We start from the raw sequence: 17,388 nt of genomic DNA on the forward strand, positions 1-17,388 counted from the left end.
CTGTCAGGGGCCCAAGAGAGGGAAATTTCAAAGACGCGACGTAAGATGTTTCGATGTTTCGCGTAGCTATGGGCGTATGCGACCGAGTGCCCAAAGTCATTCAAGCCAAAAACTACGAGTGGCAAGGGTAGGCTGGCCACCGGAACATACCGGACGTGCCGGAATGTACTGGTGGGCAGAAGGGAATTGAAAGGAGCCATATCAATGTTTTCAATACACATTTATTATTTTTATTTTATTTCTGAACAACAATTAGCTACAGACTAATAGCTAAGGTTGCTTCATTTTTACTGGGGTTCAGAGTAGTGCTTTGGAGATACATTGCTCCGCAGCTTAACCACTTAGCAGATTACGTCTTGCGGTCCTTCAGAGACCCTGGGAGATCAGATCGACAGCTTGCCTTATAATAACAAAAAATTTCCTTCATTTAATTTGTTTGGAATACATTCACTCTATTCAGAACATTATAAATACACTTAATCACAGCATTTAAGTGTTGCACATTTTGTTTGATTCATGATTCTTGCCAACAGATCTGGTAGACAATTTCAAAGAGAAGAAAACACAAAATATGTCCAAGCTAAAACAATCAAATTTATATTTTCGTAAATTCTTGCTGTTAATTTTGTTAAGGAGGTGACCTAACAGATTGAAAGCTTTTAAAGGATAAAACAAAACATAAATGCAAAGTAGAAATGCCCATGGTCAAACATCATATTCAGTAAAACCACATGTTTGTTTTCAAATCCATCTGTGGTAAATTTGAATCACAAACCAACCTTCTTAACAACAGTACAAACCATCTTCCCCACAGTTACAGAAGGAAGCTAACAGTAAACATTTCAAATGTAATTTGAAGTAACTATCCTGATATGCAGTAATCTGATATTTTAACATGAAAATTTCACACAGCAGCCTACTAAAAAAAGCAGATCATATGGGTTGATCAGAAGCAAGTTCAAACAAAAAATGTCACTCAGAATTCGTAAATAATGAAATCCACACACAATTTTTCAGAATAATAGAGGCAAGGGAGAGCATTTTCAAAGAATACACATAGCACTCAGTTTTAAGTCTTTTTCAGATGCCATCACAAAAAGAATATGGAGGGGCATTTTCCAAGAATACAAAAAGCACACTGGTTTAAGTCTTCTTGAGGTGCCTTCACAAACAGAATTAACAACAAACACCTTTCACTAAAAAATCATATAATTTGGCATAAAATCATATAATACATTAAAGTACCTATATAAAGGATCTTAAATGCTGATCATGCTAAAAAATGATCAATATTCACACTAGTACCATTTCACAGCATAAATATGTAGTAACAATATGCCTCAATTGTGCAATATGTGCATGTTGGTTCAATAAATTTAACAGAAAAAACTTGTATAACATCAATAAACGAACAATCTCTGGAAACCATAGAGCCGGCTCTTCTAAGATTTGTAGTCAACTGAAGAAAAGCAGTACATTTATCGATAAGTTATTGGTCGCTCCTATCCACAAAATGTTGACTTGGTATGCAAAACATTTTAACAGACAATGCGTTAATACTGAAAGACAGCTAAGCTCTTGACATGAGTCTAGTCAACAACATTCATGGAATTCATGCCTCTCCAGATCATGTATTATACTGTATACATCACCTTCCTCTTTTTTTTTTGCAAGCTTACAGTTAATTGTTTCATTAAATTTTAAAGTCAGAATAAGTTACATACATTCACAAAACCAAATAGAAACATTGGTTGGAAAACAAGGTTGTTTTTGATCAAAGATATTGTTCAAACTTTTTGTTCAAACCAAGGTAAACTTTAACAGAACATTAGCTTATGAGCTCTTATTGCATTCAGTAGGATATCACCATAATCCATTACAATCACAAAATGTGATTAGATTTTTGATATTTTCTTAAAAGACAGAACAACCATTCATTTTTGCTTAAAAACAATAAAATCAAGAATGTAGATGAGAAAAAGTTGTTTGAAAATAAATCCTGATGGAAATTATGATTACGCTTCAACAGAGCAATTCTATCACTAGCAACAGGAATATTTGTAAAAATAATTATTGTAAAGAAAAATCTGACTAGACACATGTAAAGCCACTACTCATTCTTTTTAGCAGACTTGCTCTTGGGCTTAGTATTGTCAGCAGGAGCAGATTCAATGGCCGGTTTCTGACCACTTGAAGATTTGGCCTCTTCTTCCATCTCTGCAGAAAATCCAAACTCATTTACACGAGTAGGATCAGTCTTATAAATGTACCTCTGGTACAAGAAGATAAGGAAGACAATATCTGAAACAAAAAGTTGTTTACGTGTGGGACAAGATAAATAAGGTCAAATGGGGAAAGTGCTGATCAACAGCTACAGTTGCAACTACATTATTAGTCAAATGAAACTTACCATCTCTGAAGCAGCCAAGGCGATACATCATGGGCATTTTGATCACAAAGGCAAAAATATCATCGATGAATGTATTGAGAAACTTGTAAGAGAGCATTCTCCATGGTAAATGGGCAACAGACTTCATTTTGTAGTTGATAAAGAGCTGAGGAGTCATCATAATAAAACCTGGCAACAACAACAAAAAAATTACAATCATGTAAATAAATGTTTCTAAAATGATAGTTACAGAAAACATACCAGCCAAAGCCAAATTGACAAAAATAAATGTTGGAACTCACCAAAAGTCAACAAGAAACCATAGAGCATATTGAGGATGAATGAGTACCATCCACGATGTTCCACATAAAGGAGGGCATAGACAGCATAAGCAGCTAAAAGTGGGTAGAGAGCCCATGAGAGATAACGGAAAGCCAGCATGTCATATTGCTTGGTGCTAGATTCAGTGTAGGATCCCTTGTCAGCAAAGCTGATACGTGGGAAAATCCCAAGCACTTTCTGTTCCCGGTTGACTTTGATGTCTACAACCTGAATTGATTAAGAAACAACACATCAGCCTTTTCAAAGAAACAGTGCAAAATGAATGGTACACATGTTAGCATGTTACCAACCTTATGAATTTTCCAAATTTCAATAAGAAGGCCAATGCCTACACTGATTCTGACAACAGTATTAGTGTCATTGTCCAAAACATACAAGAGCACGACAAGCGATTGGAAGACATTGAAGAACACTGAGCGAACAGACAGTCCTTCTAATGATTTCCTGTTGTTCCAGAATTGAATATCTGATACAAATAAAAAGGAACAATTAGAGTGAACCAAAGAAGAAAATTGATAGGTAAAAGAAGTATAAGAGAATAAATTAAAATATCCACCATTTTTGAATGCAAGGAGCTCAAAAACACTATGCAGGATTGACACAACTGCAGTCAAAATTAAGAGGTAAGTTGGAGTTTCCAGCAAGGCCTCTTTCAAAGAGTCTTGGTCTTCATCTTCCTCTTCAACAAAATTGTCACCAAAAACACTTGAAGTCCATTTGTTCCTCATAGACTGGGCAGTATACATCTGCCACTTAAAAAGTGACAGAGGCTGGAATGTGAGTTCAAGATCAAGGGTTCTGTAGGGTGATAAAAAAAATTAGTTCGGTTTCAGACAGTTTAAGTTAAAAGACATGTGGCCATGGCAGCATGCTTACTTGACAGTTGAGTTGATGGGTTGGTAGTCGCGAAGCATATTCCAGAAATCATTAAAGTAAACAGCTGGTTTGTAATGAGTACCAGCAGGAAGAAATTCAATAACTGCAAATTGTGAACTGTATTAATAAAAATGGTTGAATATCAACTTCTTAACTATCAATCCATACTTACATTCATTGAGTGGAGGAGGAACTGTTCCCTGAACCCAATTTGTTTGATCAGTAACCAAACTAATTGTGAGATTAGGATGCCAGTGGGACATTACTTCTTCTTTTGTAGTCTCTGCTTTCTACAATTTATAACACACAAGAGTTTCAGATCAATAAAAAGTTTAACTTCAAATTTTTCAAGTTCAATGTGCTTTAGCAGTATTTACCAAGACTTCTTCAGGTGTCGCTGAGGTTTCTCCAGTCAGTAGGTTCTTTGTCTTCATATAACGCCTACGCTTAAACTTGTTGAGTTGTCGCACATTGTATGTGCCAAATTCAGAATTTTTGGGAGACTTGCCATGCTTTGTCACATATACATGCAAGTATAATGATCCATTGTTTTGAACAGCCTTAAATAGAATGAATCAAAAATTAATGTAAAAATACTTATGACAGTGTTTGTTGGAATAGTTGATGACCGCCTCACCTCAGATGTTTGAATTTGGGATTTTAAAACATAAGTTCCATCCCCATTGGGACCACCATACCAGTCTCCATAAATTAAATTATTCTTTCTCCAGATTAATGCTTCATGTTTATCAAAATCTTTGAAGGTCTTTGATTCTGATATAAATACATACAGATCCTAGTTGTTAAAAAAGAGAGAAAAAATAATTTTTAAACTACAAATTTTGAGAAAATAATGTAAGTCATACATGTAAAAAAAGGTCTGTTCCTTACCAAGGCAGTTCCATTTTCAAATAAATTAAAGGCAGGCAGGTTTCCCTTAGTTTGGACACCAGTCTGTGGGTCTGTCGTAGTAACTGGAGCTGATGGTCGTCGGAAGAAAGAAGTGATAAAGTAAATGACAAGCGCACGGATAATTAAAGACTTTGTGATGGCCATGAAGGACTCCATTCCAGTAGGTTGTCTAGCTTCCTGCTGGTTTTGGGGAGCCGGCTGATCCTGCAACATAAAGCAGAAACCTTGCATAGTGATGTCTGTACATACTTGGCAACATAATTTCGAAGAAAATTTCATCATCATTGAGAGCCTTAAGCTTTCGTAGCGAACGTGGCAGCAAACAGTTTTTTAGGGCGATAAAGCCTCACGCCGTAAAAACACATGTCTGAACAAGGGTAAGTCAGGCTGTTCAAACTACGTCAGGTTGGAGAAATGTGGCATTCCGTTGATGAAAAGTGAAGAGGACACCTAACCAGTAGGTACACCTACTTGAGAGCCACAGGCGCCACAGGACACTGGGGATGGCAAACTCACCACTTGTTCCTCGGTTGCCTGGGCCACCGCCCCGGCGTCGCTGGGCGGCCCAGCATCCCTCGGCGCTTTCGAGCCACTTTGCGCTGCCCCCTGAGCCATGACCTCTTCAATTCGGGCCAGACTGCCCAAGGTTTCGGCCTTTGACGAGACGAGCAACTAGCACGGAACAGGAACTAGGCAACGGATCGGCTGGCCCTGCGCCAACGTCTGCAGCGGTCTCCGAGCTGGTTTCTGGTTTCACAGGAGAAAGGGGGTCAGCACACGGCGGAAAACCCGACAAGCAACTTGCACTTTGGTCGGTAAAAGTATTTCGGAGAAACGGCAAATGTCATCGTGAATCAGAAAACAATTTGCTGGAGTACTCACCGGAGTCACGGGCTCGGTCGGTCGTCGTCTGCACTAACTCAACGCCTTGCGAGAAGAGAAAACAAGAACCAGCATGTACGCGGACAGATGACAATCGCACCAAAGTGGCTCCAAAGTTCAAGTTGGAAATTTCACCGTCATCGTGAGTGATGTAATTGCAGATTTCACTCTTGGCTGTACTCTTGGGCAGGTTCAATCGTCTTCTCATGTTATTGCACAAGTCGTTACATGAGTTTGTCTTGTTTTTTTGTGTTTTTTTTAAGATTTTTCGTGTGACGAGTCTCCATGATCAGACCAGTATATCTGTGTTGTGTATTTTCGTGATGCAGTTATCGTCTTTTGTGGATCGAGCGCTTCAGTTACACGAAACAGGAAATCATCACTGAATTTCTCTCTCCTTTTAGAGGAATGGGCAGGCTCTTAGACTTCTTTCAAATCTGGAAAGTGATTGATCGCGGCCCTCTCCTGTTCAAATGCTGCCGCGCTGTTCTGCGGATACGCCTCGGCCGTGCGGATACCGGCCGCAGCTATTGGCCCTCGAAGTGCGTCGTCTGCTACGGCCCTGCGCACAACAGACGCGCATCATACAAGTCAACCATCGCCATCGATCGGCTTGTGGAGTGTCGAGTCGCCTGCAAAATGACGTCCCCGCACGGAATTTGATTCCAGCTTCCAGCGCGGGCCGTCCACTCCGCGGCTCTGGGAGAGGACCTCGCGCGATGCCCGTGTCTCTCTCGCTCTCGGCGCGGAGACCCGCCGTTCGATGTGAGTGCGCGTTATCGGGTGTCCTGGCTGCGACCTGGGGCCTGGGCGCCTTTGTTTACGGTGTGGGTGCCCAAGTGTCAGTCGGTGCAAATGCCCGATAACAAAGAAATGTGTGTATTGCGGTCCGTCGCGCTCGCTGGCTCGCTGCACCGCGCCACCCTGCGTCCGCGGGGTGACACTTGTCGTGCGAGGGTGCTCGACTGGGCGCAGTTTGGCAGCGCTAAAAGTGCGCAGCAGAAGGTGTTATGACTGCAGTGTTGCATTGTGTGTCGTTGTCGTGTAGCGCAGGTGTGTATGCACCGAGGCGATGCCTTTGTGTGGGCCTGCCAGTGTCATGGGGCTCGGGGCGCGGGGCGCGGCGCAGTGCGTGGGTGGCTCGGCAAACACTGCCACTGAGGACCAAGTTGCTCATTCATTGTGGTTCAGGGATCTCAGCCTGTTGCCTATCCTAGCTTTGTACAGTCTGACTCAACTTCCCTGCTGAAACACAAGATGCAGTCTCTGAACGCACGAACTTTGTGAATTCTGCTGCACGTCAGCATTTTACAAAACTCCCTATGTACTTCCCCATCTTTGTTTCATTTATTATTGCCACAAAATACACTGTAATTAAATCAATAGTCTGAGCCCTGTGAAAAGTCTTTTCTATGACTAAGTAGTTATCATTTTTAGTATTTGTCATGTTCAACAGTAATTCTTTTTGAATGTTGCTTCACATATCCTGTTACGTAAGAGTTTTCCTACTAAAGTAATATATTTTATTCAGGTCTGACCCGAGTGAAGTGATAGAGGTGAACCCTCTAGGAGCCTTCTCTCTGTAGAATGCTAGATCATTCACTGCCAGCCTGGGAAGAATGGATTCTGCTGTGCCTATCCCCATCGCTTGACCAGTTCAATTGCTTTTCTTGACAAAGTATCGTTTCGACTGGTTCAAAATGGGCACTGCGTCTTCCAAGTTCAAAAAGTACCTTCAGCATGGAGATGAATTTGCAGCCATGCAGGTTTGTGTTTTCATTAATATACTTTATATGTGTACCTCTTTTTACAATTCTATTTTTTCTTGACTGGCTGCTCCTAGTGTGAGGATGTTTGTCTATCTTGCTTTCTTTCTTTCAGGTGTTTCAAAGCTCAGGAGATTTAAAAAGACATCTAGACCCCAACACAAGCTATGGGGAACACCACAATCATAATACTCCTTTGCATTATGCAGCAAAGCATGGAATGAAACATCTGCTTAGGTACTAATAATTTTCTTCCTTTTTTTCTTTTTTTTTTTTTTCTTGGCTGTAGCTGAGCTATGATTTACAATATTCATTAACTTAATTCTTGTGTTTCAGGACATTTTTGCATGACCTTGGAGGTAATCCAAACAAGCGAAATGCATTTAATGAGACTGTCTTGCATGCTGCCTGTAATCTGGAAGTCAACAAATGGTTCTCAGCACAAGAGCGCAGAGCAGCGTGCGTGTCTTTGATCTTGCAGTGGCGAGGTGCAGACCTTAATAATGGGGGCAGAGAACGCATTGATCTACAAGCTCAGGACCAGGTAAAATGAAATGACAATATTCCTCAGCTTTTAAGAAGTTAATCAAAACTCTTAACACACTTTTCACTTGCTGGTTGCAGAAAGGAGATACTGCACTCCACTGTGCGGCCGGCTCAGGCCTAAAACGTTGTGTAGAGCTGCTCCTTGCTCATGGCAGCCCTCTGTTTGTTGAGAACACAGAGCACCTCACTCCATGTGATGTGGCAGTGCGTGCGCAGCATCATGATATTGCTGCTCTTCTGGAATCAAGGATGGTTTTCGTAAGTATAACTGAAAGCAGTTGAAAAAAAAAAGTTCTGATTGGGTGACCGTGTTGACCCTCATTCTGTACTTGGCTACGTTCTAGGCTGACACTAACGACACTGTTAATGAGGCTGAGCTGACGGGAGGATCTGAGCCTGATGAAGTGTACAGTGGTCTTCGTACTCAAGATTTACAAGAGGCCAAAGACCAGCTTTTAGTCGAAACTAGTGATATGTTACACATACCTCTCTTTACTGCAGAAGCGCTTCTGAGAGATAATGGTAGGATTTACAAGAGACATTTATCAATCATTTATTGATATGCGTTTTCTCTTGCACTCCATAACATGTGTTTCCTTTCAGAGTGGTCTCGGGAGTCTCTTCTTGATAAATGGATGAAGGACCCAGTTCAATGTTGCCATTCAGCAGGTGTTCAACCACCTCCTTCAGCCTTAGAAGGGGGCCCAAGTACATTTTGCCTGACCAGACCAATGCATTTTCCTAGTGTGGTTGAAGAATCTAATAGCTGTGATGAACAAGAAATGGAGGGAACTGGATTAGAAGACTCTTATAAGTCTCCTATTCGACAAAGGACGCACTCTGTGGACAAGGGCCCTGGACAACAAAATGATGAAATCGAGGTACTTATAGGACTCGATTTATTTCTACATATTAATTGTCCTTTTGTTTTTTACAGACCTGATTTCTAGTTTCAAATAATGTTTATATTTGTTTCAGTGCTCAATCTGTATGCTTTCTGTTAATACTTGGGCTATGCTGGAACTTGGCTCAATGAGTTGTGGTCACACATTTTGTTCAACTTGCTGGGAAAATTATTTGACTATGAAAATACAGGATGGTGATGCTCATCACATCAGCTGTCCTGAGTATGGCTGTGATATTTTAGTTCCTGTTGAAGTGATAGAAAAGTCTGTGACTCCTGAGGTGGCACGAAGATATTTACAATTTGATATAAAAGTAAGATTCTTAAAATTCTTTCCAGATTTAAACACTAAAATTAACATATTTGTGATTGAATACTTATTTGTTAAAGCAACTTGACTTATTGACGTTTTGTTTGTATCTTTCCAAAGGCATTTGTGGAAAGCAGCCGCTCCATCAAATGGTGCCCGAGGCCTGGTTGTGGGCAGGCTGTAAGGCTTCCAGAAACCGAGCAAATTCCACCGCCAAACCAATCAGCTGCTGCAACTTCGCATGCTGTTGACTGTGGCAACGGTCATTTTTTCTGTTGGTTAGTTTAACATCAGCTCCATGTATTATTTGTTTGCCCAAAACCTTCTGCAAACTAAAGATTGTATTTCTGTTTGCATAGGGAGTGTCTTGGTGAGGTACACGCCCCAAGTGGGTGTGAGCAATGGCAAATGTGGCTGAGAAAAATTGCTGAAGTGAAGCCAGAGGAACTGCCCACGTCTGGAGTAGACATTGAAGATGCTGCTAATTGTTTATGGCTTGTGACAAATTCCAAACCGTGCCCCAACTGCAAATCTCCCATCCAAAAAAATGAAGGCTGCAACCATATGAAGTGTTCCAAGGTAAGATTGGAGAAATCAATACTCGCATGAGACTTTGTGATTCATCTTTCTAATATGTACTATTGCTGTAATTGCAGTGTAAGCTTGAGTTTTGTTGGGTTTGTCTGGAAACCTGGAAGAAGCATAGTTCTTCAACTGGTGGCTACTTTCGCTGCAACCGGTTTGAAGCTTCGAACAAGGCAGATGAGCGTCAAGGTGTACTCATAAGTGAAGTATGTGTCTAAATTGTATTATTTCAAATTCCACCATATTATACCACATGTAAAATGTATCACTGCTATTTGAATGATATAATCTTTCGTTTTACTTTCAAGGCCATGGTGCGCAACCAGCAAGCCACTGAGCTGAGTCGATTTTTACATTTCTATACGAGGTTCAGGAATCATGAAAACTCACAAAAGTTAGAGGAACCTCTGTTAAGTTCAGCCCCTGCAAAAATGGCTCTTCTGGCTGCTTGCTTGGTACCTTCCACCAGGACCAGGAGTCCAGGAGATGGTATGACAGGTCCTTTCATTTGTTGAGGGCTTCTCCATTGTTCTGTCTTTCATTGAAAAAATGTTCATGTTCCCCTCTTTTCCTCTCCTACAGAAAGCAAAATTGAGAAAGGAACACAGTTTGTGGTCTCTGGTGTCAGAGAGCTTCTGAAAGCCCGAAGAATCCTTTGTGGTTCTTATGTGTATGGCTACTATCTCCAAGATAATGGATACAACAAGAGCATATTTGAATTCATGCAGGTAGTATCTTTGCTTTAGAAATTTAAAAAAAAACTTGGTATCCTGTGTGGGAGTAGGAATTATTGTTCCTGTATTTATCATAATTTTTAATTTGTATTTATTGCCATTTTGTAGAATGAATTGGAGGAAGTAACAGAGAAGCTCTCAGAGCAAATTGCTCGCCCTTATCTGAGAACACCTCGCTCACTCATAATTCAAACAACAGCTCTGGTACGCCGTAAAAGACATGAGTTTGTACGAGCTGTTAATAAGGGTCTTGTGCCTCCAGAGACACCACCTGTTTTGCGTAAAAACCGAAAACGTCGATTCCCTGGACTAGTTCCAGAACTTCTGGATGATGTAAGAAATATCCTCAACTTTTTAGAAATCAAAAAAATTCTCATAATTCATGTTTTGTTTTGTGTTTAAATTGTTTTCTCTAGAAGGAACTGTCACAAGCCATAGCTGCATCATTAAAGGAAATAGATCCCAATGATAGCTGGGCCAAAGATGTTCTGCACCATCATGCATTACAGCCTCCAGACTATGACTCTGATGAAGAGGTTAGTATATTGTGCCATTAGAAAATACCTGTCCTATCCTATCCAAAATAAATGGAAACATAAAAATGGATTTCTTTGCAGTCTCCTTGTTCAACTACAACACCGCTGACTTTATGTGGGAGGTTTGGTTGTGTGCGCCCCTGTGCACAAAATGCAAGAACTCAGTCTTTACACCAGTTTTGTAGTTTACGCTGCTCTCGTGCAGTCAAAGTGTCTTCTACAAGTAGTGGTGATTCCTACAACCTTGATCTGGTCATTGCCTTAGAAATGTCTAGACTTCAAATGATTGAAGATGAGCTTAAGAGGCATCAACTGCAAGTTCCATCTCAAGTTTCATCCAATTCTAATGAGTAAGATACTTAAAGCAGGGAATAAATTCTCTCTACGATTTTACCATATTCAACCTTTTTTTTTTGCGTATTCTCTCTGTTTTAGCAGTGCCTGTCAGTCACAATCAATTGCCAACCGACCCCCTGCCCCACTTCCTATGGAAGTGGAGAATCGAGCCTTCATGGAGGGCACAGTAGCGCATCCCCAACAGGGTGAGCACAGCATGCCAGCTCTGTAAGTTTTCTTTTTAGTTTTCTTCTTTGGTCCAAGCAACTGGGGAAACATAATTAAACAACAAAAGACAAAGCGGTATTATATGGCATTTTTCAACATTTATTGATTTTCTCTGGCTAGCTAGTCTGCTCTGAGCTGACTGACAATTAGGTGCATCTTGCTGCATTTTCAATATATTTTTTCTTCTAATGAAAATATGTGCATTAGTTCCAGTCTGTTTTAAAATCTTTTTACGTATTCCAATTTCGGCATTTTCCTTGTCTTTTTTTATTGCAATATTCGTGTGCATGGAATCTGGAAAATGTCTCATTAGTCTTCTCTCATCCTGCTTTTAGGCTCAAACAATTTGTAGTGTTCCATGTTACCATGTTTCCTTTTTCCCTTTTAATTTCTGGTCAAAATATAACATGTGTGTTGTTCCTTATTAAGAGAAAATGATCAATATCTGAAACTGCATTGTTGCCTGTCAGATGCTCTGACTGTAGTAGCCATGTGCATCAATGTGACGTTTTACTGTGCCATAGTTGCGTGCTTTTCCATGTGCTTCATTTATTAATTTCCTCATTATAGATGAAGGCATGATAGGAACATAAAAAGGATTGTGGATGCTTAAAGTAGATCCTTCCTAACATTAATATTTTTGTCGCCTTTACAGAAAATTTCGATGAATCAACTAAGTCATCTATTCATCTGCCCCTGCAAGATCTGGAGCATCTGAAAGAAATCTCAGAGACACAGGAATCATGTCAAAATGAGGAAAGAATTGCAACATTGTATACTACAGGCCAAGTGAAAATGCAGTTAATCAACAGACCATACTATGAAAATGGAGAAATAAACAATTTGTGAGTAAATTAGATGAGCAGTCCCATTGAAACCAGTTTCCTTCAAGTTTGAAACTAATTTTGTATATCATTCATCATATTGTTGCAGTGGAATCAATAGAAATGACTGGGCAAAGCCATTAGCTGAACCTTCGTTTCTTGTTGGAAGCTTTAAACGGGAACACGGCGAAGATGGCCGTTTTGAAATAAGTGACATACATGAAAATGGCATATTTAATGAAGAAATTATCAGAAGTACCAATGGTGATGATACATTCGATAATTATAATAATTTTGAAGAAGACGATGGCTCAGGCGAAAGGTCTCTGAAGCGGTCTCATTCAACTGGCGATCTCATACCTCGGCGAGTATGGGGTGCTTCTAGGAGAAGAGAGCCACGCTACCACTTGGATTCAGACCATTCTAGTCAACATGATGACAAGCCGGAGGAAATAGCGAGGCGTATTCTTAAGGCGGAACGCCATACCTTACTTCTGGTTGGACTACATGGTAGTGGTGGTAGCACCGCCGGGAGCACCGCCGGGAGCACTGCAGAAAGCACTGCAGAAAGCACAGCAGATGACACTGGTGTTGACTATGGCCTACAATCATCTCTGGATGAAGCGAGCACCACTGCATGTGATTCAATGAATGCTGATCTTGAGGTAACTTGTCAGGACTCTCATCACTTGTGAGCATGGAAATATTCCTAATCATATTTTTTCTTAAGTTGGATTGTGTTTTCCACAGGTCTGTGGCATTTTAAGCAGCTGTAAACCAAGCCGAAAACCCGGTGAAAAGTCTGCGCGTAGCTTTACAAACCTTGCAGCCATTGGTAAGAAACCAGCACTAGACCTTGATTTGGAGTTTATAGACGAATGTCGGGTGGACACAAGTCAGCAGCAGGCTCCCTCAACATCTGATGCGCCTCAAGAAAGCAAACCTCTTATTGTCAAAGAGAAAGATAGTGATTGGAAGGCAGTGTCCACCTCCGCATCTGGTAGTTCCTGCACTTCAGGGTTTGCGGGTCCTTCCAACAGCACAGCAAGCTGCATAAAACATTGCAAGCAGACTGGCACAAGAGCATCTGGCTCTGCCGCCAACCAGTGTCTTCGCATACGGATCTGTAAGTCCCCTCAGCTTGTGCCTATTTCGTTGCCCAACAAACCCTTACAAGAGACTGATAGTTCTAACGAGTACGAATCCGAGACTGGTATCCCGAAATCCCCCACCCTCTTCATTAGTGGTGTCTCCATCAGCAGAACCCCCGAGCCCCGGCCACGGTCCCCCACCGCGTTCTCTGGACTCGCTGTGTCCAGTGTGGCTGTGGGGCGGCAGTCACGGGCCTCCAGCCTCACAGTCCCAGCCGCCCCTTCCCCACCATCGTCAATTGAGGCAGAATGTTCTCCAAATCTGTCCCCAACGCCTGGCCTGTCCCCCTGCCTGTCCCCCTGCCCCTGCCCCAGTGGAGTAGCCACTGCCCCTGGTTCTCCCAGAGCTCATCCTCACTCGGGCACACCATCGCCTATCTTGAGTCCACACACAGCCAACATTCAACAACCAGCGACCAAGAGCAAGTCTGCCAATGAACCTGAGCGAGAGAGAGAGATGTTCAGGTTCCCTAAGTCATCGACAGATGGTGCTCTAAGTTCTGTTCTCCATGTCCAGGAAAGCAATTTGAGCTCTGATGACTTTCATGAAGCCCTGTTCCTGCTGGAACGCAGTAAAGCTGTAGGTCCAAATGTTGTCACCAAAAAACGTAAAAAATCGAAAAAAGAGAGAGACAAAGATAAAGAAAACAGCAGTGGGGGAAGCAGTAAGCCCCTTGATATTATAGAGGCGAGTTCTGCACTCTAGAAGTTCTCTCTTAATGGTTATTTCCTTACAATTCAGATTTCTGTTTTGCATGCTTCAGTGTGAAACTGTCAAAGTTGTCAAAAAAAATGCTTCCAAGGTTTTTTTCCCAAGCGCTCTTTTCTTGTATTCCTGTCTATATGATATGATGGGTGCAAATCTTCCTTTGTGTGATTCTATATATTGTAAATAGATTAAATTTCTTGTTGCTTCATGTTATATGCAACAGGACTGTGTCCAATGTGGCTTCATAGCCGACTGAATAACTGATGACAGGTTCTTGTAGTGGCTGGATGAAAATAAAGTAAGTGAGCTGATTTGTTAATTCTAGAATATATAGTTTCTAATTCTTAGTTACTTTAACATTAAAACACATAAGTGTTGTTGACTGGTCTCCATTATCTGCATTGTAGGTGCTCTTGTAAGCTTCTGTACACCCATAGCACTTTGACAGTCCCATTCCTTCAACTTATGTACATTGTTCCATTTTCACATAAAAATTCGAATTCGACTGACTTAAAGCATTCAAATTTTGTTTTTGATGCATAAAATTTGTGATTGATTTATGCCCTCTGTTGGTGTTTTGTGTCTGCCTTATTATACTGGTGTGCAACACGTTGCTGCGATACTGATAGTCGGACTCCCTACGGTAAACATGATCTTTCCTGGTTTAATGTGTTCTTAGAAGTGCCCTTTAAACATTATTATTACTAATATTCACCTTGTCCTTAATACCATTGTAACTAGACACAAAAAACCTTATAAAAACATGTAGTGTTTAGAAGTACATAGAAAAGTTTGCAAGTGAAACTGACTTCTGACTTTTGAGTCTTGCCTGTGGATCAAAAACCATTTCTATCAATCAACCTTTATTAAGTTGTGTTAAGAGTCTGTACCGTCAGTTTTTGTGAGCTTGAATGTTTCTCAGCCTCTCATCTAAGGATAGTGTTTATCTCTCCAGTTTTTTCATTGCATGATTTATATTCTTGTCTAAATGTATGATACAATAACCAGTCGCTTAGCACCTTATTAGAGCTTTAATTAATATGCAAATATCCTTAATATTTGTAAGATGTGCAGTAAGAAATGCAATGTTAAAATATGTGTGTTAGTTCCACCATATTCTTGTGTACATGGTTTTGCTAGTCCAAATATTTTGTGTCCAACATTACTAGTGATCACAATAAATCAATGATTAAGCTTGTAGAATTCCAAAAAGAAAACCACTTTATAGTCATAGTTATACTGTCAAGTCAGTAGTGTTATTACTGTATGTATGATGTTATGTGTAAACCTTTTATTTTGTAGTACATTTCTGTGTAAAGTATTAAAATTTAATCTGTATTTTTATGACGTTTTAATGTTTGTCAAGTTTCGTGTAAGAGCTTAATTGGTGCACCATTGGAGACTAAATTAACTGCCGAAATACTGATGATATCAACGAAAATGTAGCAGCATTTTTCTTTCTTTGGTCATTTTGGACTGTTTTATCTTATTGCATTTGCCCGGTATCAAAAGCTCTAGAGTCTGTGTCGTATAAACCAGTGTTCAACCAAACCTTGATTACTCTCCTTCATTGGGATGCAAATTTGTTGCCAAATATGCTAAGATTCATTATTATGAGGGCCATTTTCATTGTGATAGAATTTTATTTCTGCAGTGCCTCCCTATTCATTGAAGCCAAATTGTGTTCAAACAATACCCTTTAGTCATGCCAGTTGATGTATTTAGTCTCATTAATTCTTTGAACAATTATCTTTGCTTATACATCTCATTATTTTAAAGCAAACAAAGAAAAAACTTATTATGTGTTTTTGAAAAGTGGCTCATGGTTGCCTGCGTATCATAATCAACAATATCCTTAAGTGTATTGAGTGAATTTCTGTGTTCTAGTCAGTCTTAATAGTTTTCAGAACTTTTCCCGGGAAGGATGTGTCTTTTTTAAAAAAAGAGATCTATTTAAATTTGTGGATTTTGGTTGTGTGTTTGTAGTTTTTTTGTATGAGTGTGTTTGTGTTTTCTTGATAAGAAACACATCTCGTTTTTTTTTTTTTTTTTTTGTTTCTTTTTTTTTAACGGATCAAAAGTTTCAAACCTTCTGCATTTTTATTGTGATATATTTTAACGACTGCCATTTGGTCCCGGCTTAAGATGAAGTGAAAAGTGTGAAGTTGTACTTATAAGCTAAAATATCAGCCACATTTAAACAGTGTGGAGAAGTAATGAAAATGAGATGGGATGTGAGGCAACAGAATTAGGAGTTGTATTGTGCATGGAAGTGTTGGAAGTCCAGTATTGTGCCACTAATATTCGGTTTCCATTTGCTTGACTTCTTCCAAGTGCTGAAACAAACAGCATTACTGTTTTGTTCTAAATTGAAAATAGATACCCTTCACTAAGGAAAATACATACTTTTTTGCATTTGATAGCAATAGTGAGGTGTTGAAGGATGAAGAGGCTGGAGCTTGGTGTTTATACTTCTCTCCATGGTTACTATTCTACTCTATTGAACCAATCAAAACTACATAAGTGCTAATCAAGGCAAGCTTTTCCCGTTTCTTTATTAGTGTCTTTTGTACTGTCGATAACATATTACATGTGGTTGCTGTGTGCCACTAAAACTTCACTGATTTGATTTTCATTACCCACTTACATTATTTACCGTAGTAGTATTTGCTCACATATCTTCTCCATAAGCATGTGCAATGAATTCTATGTTTTAATACAGAAAAGGATAACTTTGCAATATGACGGGATTGCCCTTATTCAAACTCATTCCAACTTAAAATTTTTGCACATGACTTGAGAGGCCTGCAGAGCATGAACTTTGAAATGCACCGGAATAATTGTAAATACATTTGAATTGCTCTATAAAAAATTTGGCGCCAGGATGTTTTGCTTTTGTTTTCAGGGCATTTGCAGACGGCCCTAAATTTGTGCTTTTTCAGCTCATTATTTTATTAAAAATTGTGTGATATTTTCATTTGACTGATATGTGCATCGAAGAAATATACACTTGTAACAGGACGTACTTGAAGTGTGTTATGTTTTTCTTTTCAATCTCACTTCTCCTTCAACGCACCAAAGCAAAAAACAAATCAACAACAATGAAAACAGTTACACAATATTAAAATCAGTGTAAATTCTATTCTAAAGTTTCAGGGTAAAACTACTTAATAGAAAGTGGACAGTATCCTTACGACTGGCAGCGTAGGCCCTAAGTTGAATGGCATTGAAAATAAGATACGCGTTAACATCTTACAACAGACAAAAGGTTTTATCAGTCTCATGTTGTTGGCAAGAAGCCCTTCAGCTCCAGCCTGACAGTCTTGTTGATTTCCGTCTAACGGTGTTTTCTTCACTG

At 40.0% G+C, this 17,388-nt stretch overlaps 2 protein-coding genes across 5 annotated transcripts; one reads left to right on the forward strand and one right to left on the reverse strand.

Moving 5' to 3' along the window:
- Positions 1-216: 216 nt before the first annotated feature.
- Positions 217-5,503, reverse strand: LOC117652902 (cleft lip and palate transmembrane protein 1 homolog). Its single transcript, XM_034398119.1, has 12 exons — positions 5,402-5,503; positions 5,036-5,266; positions 4,499-4,723; positions 4,245-4,403; positions 3,985-4,167; positions 3,780-3,897; positions 3,608-3,710; positions 3,288-3,529; positions 3,022-3,197; positions 2,692-2,938; positions 2,411-2,578; positions 217-2,301 (listed from the first exon to the last, which is right to left on the reverse strand). Exons 2-12 carry the CDS (start codon positions 5,132-5,134, stop codon positions 2,111-2,113), a joined length of 1,911 nt encoding a protein of 636 aa, XP_034254010.1. The 5' UTR covers positions 5,135-5,266; positions 5,402-5,503; the 3' UTR covers positions 217-2,110.
- Positions 5,504-5,926: 423 nt separating this feature from the next.
- LOC117649355 lies at positions 5,927-17,055 on the forward strand. 4 transcript variants are annotated; one of them, XM_034392019.1, is made up of 20 exons: positions 5,927-6,166; positions 6,933-7,167; positions 7,283-7,404; positions 7,504-7,711; positions 7,792-7,971; positions 8,058-8,235; positions 8,317-8,594; positions 8,692-8,931; positions 9,048-9,205; positions 9,287-9,506; positions 9,584-9,718; positions 9,821-10,001; positions 10,095-10,240; positions 10,355-10,579; positions 10,663-10,782; positions 10,864-11,132; positions 11,218-11,324; positions 12,002-12,191; positions 12,280-12,835; positions 12,921-17,055. In XM_034392019.1, the coding sequence occupies exons 2-20, from the start codon at positions 7,102-7,104 to the stop codon at positions 14,025-14,027; spliced, it is 4,686 nt and encodes a 1,561-aa protein (XP_034247910.1). In that variant the 5' UTR covers positions 5,927-6,166; positions 6,933-7,101; the 3' UTR covers positions 14,028-17,055. The 4 variants fall into 4 exon arrangements, with proteins under 4 accessions (XP_034247910.1, XP_034247939.1, XP_034247921.1 ...); XM_034392048.1 differs by having other exon boundaries at positions 11,221-11,324; XM_034392030.1 differs by lacking the exon at positions 5,927-6,166 and adding an exon at positions 6,255-6,454.
- The last annotated feature ends 333 nt before the right edge of the window (positions 17,056-17,388 follow it).

Source organism: Thrips palmi, unplaced genomic scaffold (genome assembly GCF_012932325.1).
Source record: "Thrips palmi isolate BJ-2018 unplaced genomic scaffold, TpBJ-2018v1 HiC_scaffold_10, whole genome shotgun sequence".
NCBI classification, from domain to species: Eukaryota; Metazoa; Arthropoda; class Insecta; order Thysanoptera; family Thripidae; genus Thrips; species Thrips palmi.

What these genes read in the sequence shown, in the direction of transcription:
- LOC117649355 (XM_034392019.1), top strand. Translation starts at nt 7,102, where the DNA reads ATGGGCACTGCGTCTTCCAAGTTCAAAAAGTACCTTCAGCATGGAGAT. An exon ending in AGTAGCGCATCCCCAACAGG is followed by an intron (nt 11,325 to 12,001) that starts GTGAGCACAGCA and finishes TCGCCTTTACAG; the next exon opens with AAAATTTCGATGAATCAACT. An exon ending in AATGGAGAAATAAACAATTT is followed by an intron (nt 12,192 to 12,279) that starts GTGAGTAAATTA and finishes ATATTGTTGCAG; the next exon opens with TGGAATCAATAGAAATGACT.
- LOC117652902 (XM_034398119.1), bottom strand. Translation starts at nt 5,134, where the DNA reads ATGGCTCAGGGGGCAGCGCAAAGTGGCTCGAAAGCGCCGAGGGATGCT. An exon ending in AGGCAACCGAGGAACAAGTG is followed by an intron (nt 4,724 to 5,035) that starts GTGAGTTTGCCA and finishes TTTATGTTGCAG; the next exon opens with GATCAGCCGGCTCCCCAAAA. An exon ending in TGGTTTCTTGTTGACTTTTG is followed by an intron (nt 2,579 to 2,691) that starts GTGAGTTCCAAC and finishes TGTTGTTGCCAG; the next exon opens with GTTTTATTATGATGACTCCT.